Below are 10,293 nucleotides of genomic sequence, written 5' to 3'. Positions count from 1 at the left end.
ATAGAGACATGATGTTAGTCACCCTCCAGTATTCCAACACCTCGTCATTAGGAATGATGATTCCTAATTACGATCTGCAGTTTCTTCTCAAGCTTCATACAGTGTCGCCAGATATATCTGATCAGGCCTAGGAGCTCTATCTACCTTCATACACGTTAGAACAACTAGCATTTCTTTGACTGCAATATGGATGCCTTCAGGACACCCCTTTAACTGTCCATAGTTCACCTTTATGTCTTTCTCTATGGTAGATGGAGGAGAAATGCTTGGTTGTTGTCCCTGCTCAACTTCTGTGTCACCATATGGAGAAGACAGCTTTGGTTTCTGAGGGGCACTATTCTCTCTCTAGTTACCCTCTTTACCTTAATGTATTAATAAAATCTATTTGGATTTTTCTTAATATGATGACACAACAGTGGACTATTTGGATTTTTCTTAATCTGATGACACAACAGTGGTGGGTCTCATCAGTGACAATGATGAGTCGGCGTACAGGATGGAGGTGGAGCTGCTCACAGGATGGTACAAATCCCACAACCTCATTCTCAACGTGGGAAAAACTAAGGAGATGGTGGTTGTCTTCAGGAGGGCGGGAAAACAACACCATACACCTCCGCACATCGATGGAGCTGATGTGGAAAGGGTCAGCACCGTGAAGTTCCTAGGACTACACCTGTCAGATGACCTGACGTCCACGACCAACACCACAGCACTGGTCAAGAGAGCCCAGCAGCGACTACACCCTCTCCGAAGACTACGTAAAGCAGGTCTCCTCACTACAAACCTACGAACTTTTTATAGGGGGACAATCGAGAGCACATTAACCTACGGCATCACTTCCTGGTTCGGGAGCTGCAAGGTGTACGAACGGCACCAACTAGACAGGATTGTGAAGACCGCCAGCAGGATTAATGGTGCTCCACTCCCTTTCCTGCTGGACATATACAGGAAGAGATGTATCAGCAGAGCCATCTCCATCATCAAAGACCCCTACCACCCATCGCATCACATATTCTCCATCCTGCCATCTGGGAAGAGGTACAGGAGCATTAGCTGCAAAACCAGCAGGATGCTCCTCAGCTTCTTCCTGCAGGCTATAAGACTGATAAACAGACTTTGCCCCCCTGCCAAAGTATCGCGCACCATCAACCTGGACACACTGCAGCAGAGCCATTGTCGTGCCGCTGCCGATCGGAACGCCTGTTGATGTTTAGTAGAGAGTAGAGTGTTTAATTTGTTCATGATAAATGTATTTTTATTTCTATTTATTTTTTACTGCACACTGAATGGACACTGGTTGAGCAACGTTTTTTTGTTTCCTCTGGGTATGTGAGTACTTAGGAAAATGACAATAAAGATATACTATACTATACTATACTATAATATTATCTGCCAGAGCTATCTCCTGCTCCACTTTTGCCCGCATGGTTTCCTTCTTATGGATGCTCCTCCATTCCCAAACCTCCTGCAGGAATACACTTGATCCCAGCTGACCATACCTGGTACATGTATCATTTTTCCTGACCAGAACTTAAATTCTCTCATCATCCAAGCTTTTGTATTCCCATCTGCCTGGCCCTTCAGTTTATCAGGAATATGCATGCACTAAACTATCATCATTAAACTTTTAAAAGCAAAATCCCACTTTCTGGATGTCCCTTTGCCCGCATCCTATTTCAATCAGCTTTTGCAAGTTCCTGCCTAATGCCATCAATGTTAGCCCTGATTCAGAATTTTAACTTGTGGACCCACCCTGTCTTTACCCATAATTATTTTAAAGCTATTAGAACTGTGGCTACTGGTCCTGAAAGGCATGCCCACTGATACTTCAGTTACTTACCTTTCCCAATTTCCTAGGAGAAGAGTAAGCTATGCCCTCTCCATTGTCAGGCCCTCTACATATTGCCTGAGGAAACTTTCTTGAACACAGTTGATAAATTCCACCCTGTCTAAGCCCTTGACACTATGCCAGTCCCACTCTAAATTGTGAAAGTTAAAATCCTCTTATGATAGCCCTATTAGTTTCAATTTCAGTATCAGTTCAGTTTTGTTTATTGTTACCTATACTGAGGTATAGTGAAGCTTTTGTTGTGCGCTAACCAGTCAGCAGAAAAACAATACATGATTGCAATCGATTCATTTACAGTGTATAGATACATGATACGGGATTAGTGATTACATGATTAGCCTGCAAAATGTCAATCTCCTGGCATATTTGTCTTCTCATTTCTGTTGACAGTTTGGGGGCCTGTAGTACGCTCCCTTCAAGGTGATCATTGCCTTTTTATTTCTCAGCTCCATCCACATAGCCTCACTGGATAATCCATCAGTAATGTAATCTCAGACCACTGTCACAATATTCTCCTTAATCAGTAAAGCAATATCCCGCCTCCATCCTGCCTGGAGCACCTGTACCTTGGAACATTGAGCTGGTAGTCCTGCCCCTTTCTTAGCCAGGTTTCTGTAACAGTTTCAATGTCCCAGCTGCTCATACCTGTCCAGGCCCTGATTTTACCTGCCTTACCTATCAGGCCTCTCGTATTGAAATAAATGCAATTCAATCCTACAGTCCTTCCTCACTCTGCTGTGCCTCTGCCTATCCTGTCCATTAAACTTGCTTTCACAGCCTCTTCCAGCCTCTCACCTGCCTCATACCTGCATCCGATCCTGCCCCTTGCCAATCTATTTTAAACAGATCCGAGTATTATTTGCAATGTAAGAGACTGAGGGCTGATGTTTTAGTGGTATATTAAATCTAGAGGTGCTTAAATTGGGTGATTGCACAGTCTTTTCCCAGATTTGGGGAATCAAGAACTAGAGGACATTGGTTTAAGGTGAGAGAGGAAAGATTTATTAGCCACCTGAGAGGAAATCTTTTCACACAGAGGGTGGTGCTTAAATGGAATGAGGTAGCATTTAGAAGCTAGTTGGATAGGTACATGGATAGCAATATTTAGAGGGATATGGTCTAATACGAGTAAATGGGACTAAATGGACTAGCATGGACTAGTTGACCCAGAATGCCTGTTTTTGTGCTGCATGTGTCTGTGACTATTAATTCTTCTATATCAGGAACTTGATTCAGAGCCCTCCACTACCTCTGCTTACCATCCCAGTACAATATTAAAAATATACTATACGTCTGCATAACTAAGAGCCATGTTAGGTATGGATTCATTATATTAGCTGTTAAGTGCAAAATGTGATTGTAAACAAATAAGCAAATTGCATCATGCTGCAATTTTTGTGTTGGTCAATTATGTCTGCCTCAACCCATTCTTCAGAAAATTTAAATTATTTATATTTATATTATTCACATTTAAGTTTAAAAAGACAGATTTGCTGGCTGCAATGGAAAAACCCCCAATCCACAGAAAAAATCAGTTTCAAGTTTCAAACCTGTCTGGCCTGTGGATTTGGGCATCACACAACTGTGCGAATGGTGTGGGCAGGAAAGGCTGAGACGGAGATAACAAGATTATCTTGGAAACACAAAGGAAGGTACCAAGCCTCAGCAGACGGTGGTAAACAGGCCAGCAGCAAGCACAATCACCATCGTGGATGACCCATCCATCAGGACAATGGGAGCCCATGTAGGCGATGGGATAACGATCAGGCTGAGGGATCATGACATCGGCAAACTCCTTATCATCGGAAGCCTATTGTTCATGCCAAATCGAAACTGGGAATCATCAAAAGAACCCTTTCATCCAGAGGACCACCTGGGGGTTTCAAATGAAGCTCAGGTATAAAAGCATGAGTCAAGCCAGAACTCGCTTTCTTTTCTGCTCTGCTGGACAGCTCGTGAGCCCAACTGTAAGTATCCCGGTGACCTGGTGAAGTTCCCGAAATAGGATAGTTGAGAGACGAAAGGGAAAAGGGGGGTAAAATTGTGTAAAGTAAGTTTTACGACGTGCCCGATAGTTTTCCGTCCATAGTCTTAGTTTAAAGCATAAGTTTAGCCACGTATTATGTAGTGTTGGTGAGATTCGATTTCTCATTGTTTAATAAAGCCTATAAATTTTAGACTTGCTTTGAGTCCATCTTGGTTTCTGTTTTCTCTCATCAGCACACTCTGGTGAATTCAACCTTTTATCATATCCCACCATAATTCCGAGGTCTAGAACCTAGGGGAATCCCTTTTGTTGTATTCTCTCTCTTGGAAACCGCTCGAGTGGAGTGGTGGCCGTTTGACCCTCCGACAAGGGAGAGAATAACTCGGGCAGTTGGGCCCGAAGTGGAGCAAAGGGAAACGAAACCCCTACACACCTTTTTACTTAAAATGTCCTTGATGTTAAAAGAATAGATCTATTGAAAAGAGTAGAAAATGTGTGAAACTGGCAACATAAAAAATCACTGGAGTAACTCAGTGGGCCAGGCAGCATCTCTGGAGAACATGGATAGGTGACATTTTGGATCAGGTGCCTTCTTCAGACTGAGTTACTCCAGCACTTTGTGATTTTTACTTTTGGTAAACCAGCATCTACAGTTCTTTGTGTCAACATAAAAGTCCATTAGGTGTAAGCTTTTCTCTCTCATTTTCAATGTAAGACCAACCATGTTTCTTGCTTTGCAGATGCTGCTGAACAGCTCACTATTTTCTGTTTCTATTAAATAAATACACTGATGAAATTAACAACAATTCTGCTGGCTGGAAAATATCCACCAAGCTTGTGATTCACAGAGTATTTCAAAAGTGGAATGTATTCAGGTAATGGTTTCAAATAAATAAATAAATACATTAAAGTTAACCAACAAAACCATAGGTATTTTTGAAATAAATTATCAAAAGAAGCTGAACAGATGATGTGATTAAGGACCACTTTGTCTAGCAGAACCCAGAGCAATTCAATACTATCTTTTAATTATATAAAACACTTAGCACATGTTTGAACTGACCCAGTACTTGAAATGTAAAGGCATTATGCAATCCATAAATACTCACCCGAGAGTGACTTTTCATGTCATTTGCAATAGATTCCCTAACAAACCAAATGATTGACCAATTGGCACAAATGCTGAATAGACTCTATCTCTAGACTGAGAAAAATAAAGACATTTGATTAGGACAGAACATAGTTTTAAGCCCCAACTGTAAGACAGAAACACATATGAGTATTTATGTGTAAATTAAACTGCTCAGGGTCTTTCAAAGAAGGATAGGAAAGAATAAAAATTATGAGATGAAGATGTGAAACAAAGAGAGGTGAGATTTGCAAAGTCAGGGAAGTTGGGGCTATGAAAGGAATTGCAGAGAGTTGAGGTTTATAGCTGGCCACCGAAGATGGAGCATTGGAACTGGGGGAAATTGTCACATATCTAGAAAATTAGGAAGGTGGGTGCAGCATTCCAGAAGGTTATAGATGTTGGATGAGATGGTGTAAGGAGTTAAATTCAAATATAAGTAATCTAAATATGTTGAGACTGGAGGCAATGGAAAGAGATGCTCTGAATAAACGGGGCTACATGTAGGCTGAAGATGGTTTCAGTTGATTGGGGATGATCAGCCATGATCACATTGAATGTGATAGGTGCTGGCTCAAAGGGCCGAATGGCCTACTCCTGCACCTATTGTCTATTGTCTATTTTAAGTATGGTTTGTAGCTCATTCACGGTGTGCATTGAGGCAAGCAGTCCGATGTTAGAGAGGAATCGTGACAGTGGTAAAGATGTAGTTACATGTAGAATCTGATTACATGGCAAAAGGTTAGGTTTCAAAACTGCAAAAATGTTTGTAAGGATGCTCTGGGTGCCTCTGAGCTCATAGAGTGATATAGTGTGAAAACAGGCCCTTCGGCCCAACTTGCCCACACCGGCCAACATGTCCTATCGACACTAGTCCCACCATATCCCTCTAAAGTTTGGACCATATCCCTCTAAATTTGTCCTATCCATGTACCTGTCTAAATGTTTCTAATACGTTGCAATAGTCCCTGCTTTAACTACCTCCTCCAGCAGCTCGCTCAATGCACACACCACTCTTTGTGTGAAAACCTTACCCCTCAGGTTCCAATAAAATAATTCCACCCTCACCTTAAACCTCTGTCCTCTGGCCCTCGATTCCCCCACTCTTGGCAAGAGACAATCTACCCGAGCTATTCCTCTCGTGATTTTGTGCACCGACATGGAACTGGTGCTCAGAGGGACATGCAACATGACAACACGTGCTTCAGATTGTCCAACTGGATAGTTCGAGTCGACAGGTCGCTTCGAACAGAGCAGAGTGTTTTCCAATAAAAAGTATTTTGTCATCTTACATTAATTCAGCAGCTTATATGTAATCAACCTAATCATGGCAATTAGATATTAAAATTAATGACCAACTTTGGATTCAGCAGAGTGATGAAATATAGTTCAATCAATTAGTTAATGAATTAATAATCGATATCAACAATCAAACAACAGCTTCTCAGAAAATAGTTGACCATCATAAAGTAAGGAACTTACAGTAATAGAAATGCTAAGATCAGAAGGTGCCATTTGTTTCATTGCCCATGACTTTAAACTACAATGTAAGTGACAGGGCTGCTGGGAGTTGCAGCAGAGAGGATTGATTGATGCCTTGTGATTGAGCTTGGTTGGCAGGAGTTGCTGCTCAGGACAGCATAGCAAGTACTTCAGGGAATATATCTGAGCCAAACTCATCCCTGTGATCCTGATAACCATGATTTAAATTTCTGTTCCTTTGGAACCTTTCCACAAATTAAGGTTGTTTGTTTGTATCTACTGATTGTGGAAACTCTTTGTGGCACGTTTCTCCAGGCATAGTAGTCACTATTCCTGGGCACCTAAAATGTGCTTCTTTGCTCCCACAATGTCAACATAGCCCAACTTGCATATTATAGAACTCCACTTGGCCAAATTGGGAGCCTTTCACTCCACTCTAATATCTCCTCAGCCCTGTTTCCATCAGAAGGGATGAAGAAGGGTCTCAACCGGAAATAATTCCTTTTCACCAGAGATGCTGTCTGACCCGCTGAGTTACTCCAGCTTTTTTTCGTCTCTATCTTCGCTTTAAAGCAGCATCTGCAGTTCCTTCCTCGACAAATTTGATACCTTTGTACTGGCCAATTGTAAAATAGTTCGGTCCAACATGTCCACCATGAATACATATTGTTTTGTAAATTTGCAACTGATAGTTGAGTTCTATCTCTGGTCAAGCCATGCAATAACATTGCTGTTAGAGGCCACAGAGACTGGTCTTTAAGATTGCTTGTTATATGTCAAATAATCACAACAACCTAATGGAAGTCAGAAGAACTGATTCTCATTTACAGTTGGATTTGCTGCCACTTCTCTTCCTGTACTGCCAAGCTTGAAGAAGTTCTTCCCCGTTCTCCAACTGGATTGTCATCCATCTTGTTTGTTCATTGTCAGTGGTTTCAATTTCCTTCTTGTCTTTGATTAGGTGTTGACCAAACCTCACTTTCATGGCACCATATCTTTCCTTTGGAAAGCCACCAGTCCTACACCATCTTTTAACTATTCCAGATGAATTTCCATTATTCCCAATTTGGATCCACCCTGGTTCACAATTATGCTCACGATCACTGCATCCTGAGATCCTTTTGTCATGCTACACCTCAATACCTGTTTGCTCTTGACCTCTCTCTGCAATTATACTTGTTCACCCTATCTCATGCTGTGGGCTGTAGTACCATATTGCCACATTTGATGCTGCAAGCGACAATTATTTTCCATCCCTTCAGATGTCAAAAATTAAAATCTTTAACAGCTCCAGAATACCAAAACTGTTCCATATCATTCTCCCCATTAGCTTTCCTCTGACCCCATCTCTCCCCTGCATTCCACCCTCAACCTTGTTTTCTCTATTGCATTTGATTTACCATACTGATTCCTTTTCTTTCAGCATTAGCACAGCCTAATATGCACAGCATATTGCAGAGGCCTGTGCATATTAGCTTTTACCTTCTTTGTTTTATCCCACTTTCTAACTCTTTCACAGGTAACTCTAACATTTCTCTCTGATTATCCCTATTCATCCATCAATCCGATGATCTCAATAACATCCCTTGGCCAAAATGATCAACTTATCCCTTTATTCGGTACATTCCTTCCCCACTCTCTCAGAAACTTCAAACAAATGTGCTTTCTTTCTTCAGCAGATTGGACAAAGTTTTTTTTTAACCTGAAACACAAACTTTGTTTCCTTTTAGGCTGAGCATTTGCATTATCTTAAATATTTATTTCTCTGCTGGAACTCAGTTATCGTTGGAAATTTGACCAGGACCAATCCATCGATTCACTTTGAATTGTTGAGTACTAGAATAAAATCAATTATTTTGTTAAATTAGCGAATTAATCTGAAATATCTTCTTTTGTAGATCAAAGCCAATTGAATATAATCAATGCTGTTTGTGATTGACACTATTTACATACTTCAGTTCAATCCCAAAACCATTTCTCCAAACTGGAGAGGGATTTATATTCTTTATGTTGCCGAATATTTCCACAAACGGAGCATGCATGCTCATCCCAGAAATGAGTCATTCTCACTTTATAGAATTTTCTCCATTTGAAGTAGCTCATGTACAAATTTTCATTACCATCCAACATGTGAAGGTAATCAGCAAGCTCTTTGGGTGAGAGAAAATCATCCACGTGAATAAAAGAATTGGCTGGAATGTAATTTTCATAGTTTTCTCTGGATGGACCCAGGACCACAGGAACACTACCGGCAAGCAGAGCATTGTAGAGCTTTTCAGTTATGTAATCTTTATGTATTGAATTCTCAAAGGAAAGATAAAACTTACATCTAGATATTGTTGGGATCAATTCGTTATTGCTCAGATATTCTCCAAAGGCTTGACCATATGTGTTTATTTCAACATATTTGTAAAGTTCATTGTAATATTTCACCCTGGCGTGGTCAGAGTTCCAGTTGCTTACGACCCAACACACTAGGCTGTTTTTACTTGGCAATTCAAAGGCTGATGGAACTCTATTAATTGTTAGTGATCCATAAGGCACAGAGATATCTGAGTCCCTTCTATATGTCAAGGTCAAATTGAAAAGTCGGTCAAGTTCCGCCTTTTTTGGGGTGTGAGTAGGTGACTCCAGATTCATCCAAACCCATTTCTGAAAAACAGGTCGAGGCTCTGTGGGCAGATTGGACATGTCCCCACTGATATCCCTGTGATGGATAAGGACCGCGTGAGATTTATTGTACAAGTTTTTATCCACAGTCAAACGACAATCACGGATATTAAACTCAGATTCACATGAATTGAGCTCAAATGTCTGACCAAAAGGCCACAGCCAAATGAGCACAATGGTTTTATTGTCTTCTTTCCGTGAAGCAAAGATGTTCCTCATGCGTAGAACTGAGGTGGCCGATTCCATCGGAGCATAAATCCAACTGTTTGAGGGCTTAACATAGAGCAACAACAAAGTTAAAAGGCAGCCCAAGATGATGATGGAAATTAACAAGGTGTGTAAAATTCCTTTATTGGATGAAGTCATAATGTGTCCTGTAAAAGAAAAAAATGAAGACCATTAGGTTTCAAGGCATATGGTCCTTCATTTTACTTAAATTGCATAATTAGCTGGATAATTGCCTGAAGCTCCTTTTGTTCAACTGATGGGTATTTGCCCAGGTGATATAAAAAATGTCTCAAATATATCCAAAAATAAATACAAAATTAATACACTGCTCCTAATTCTAGTGTTTCCACATTCACCTCCCCGTCAACCCACTCCTCGAAACATTTTGGAAAGTTTATAAACCTCATTCCGAAAACTAAACTGTTTCAAGTTCATTACAATTTTCATCAACAATTGAAATGCAATTTCAACATAAAATCATTATTACTATTTAATTCCTTACTCAATGACAAAGGATATACCCAGACATTCTCAACATTAGGAATTGGATGAGACTGATGAATGCAACAAAATCATCATGAAGGAGTTGGATCATGGATTTCGTTGCAAGCTCAAATTCAAATTCAAATCTTTTCTGCCGATCATGAGATATGAATATGTGAAATATACCAATTCTGAGCAGGATGAGGCCACTGAGTCACGTATATGAGTATAGAAGTTGGGATGTAATGTTAAAATTGTACAAGGCATTGGTGAGGCCAATTCTGGAGTATGGTGTACAGTTTTGGTCGCCTAATTATAGGAAGGATGTCAACAAAATAGAGAGAGTACAGAGGAGATTTACTAGAATGTTGCCTGGGTTTCAGCAACTAAGTTACAGAGAAAGGTTGAACAAGTTAGGGCTTTATTCTTTGGAGCGCAGAAGGTTAAGGGGGTACTTGATAGAGG

At 40.6% G+C, this 10,293-nt stretch overlaps 1 protein-coding gene across 1 annotated transcript; it reads right to left on the bottom strand.

The window, feature by feature from the left end:
* Positions 1-1,527: 1,527 nt before the first annotated feature.
* On the bottom strand, positions 1,528-9,906 carry LOC129697368 (4-galactosyl-N-acetylglucosaminide 3-alpha-L-fucosyltransferase 9-like). The gene has a single exon (XM_055635841.1). The coding sequence runs from the start codon at positions 9,481-9,483 to the stop codon at positions 8,407-8,409; it is 1,077 nt and encodes a 358-aa protein (XP_055491816.1). The 5' UTR covers positions 9,484-9,906; the 3' UTR covers positions 1,528-8,406.
* Between the last annotated feature and the right edge of the window lie 387 nt (positions 9,907-10,293).

The sequence above is a fragment of the Leucoraja erinacea genome, chromosome 5, assembly GCF_028641065.1.
Source record: "Leucoraja erinacea ecotype New England chromosome 5, Leri_hhj_1, whole genome shotgun sequence".
Lineage (NCBI taxonomy): Eukaryota > Metazoa > Chordata > Chondrichthyes > Rajiformes > Rajidae > Leucoraja > Leucoraja erinaceus.
This window is presented reverse-complemented; position numbering and strand designations above follow the sequence as displayed.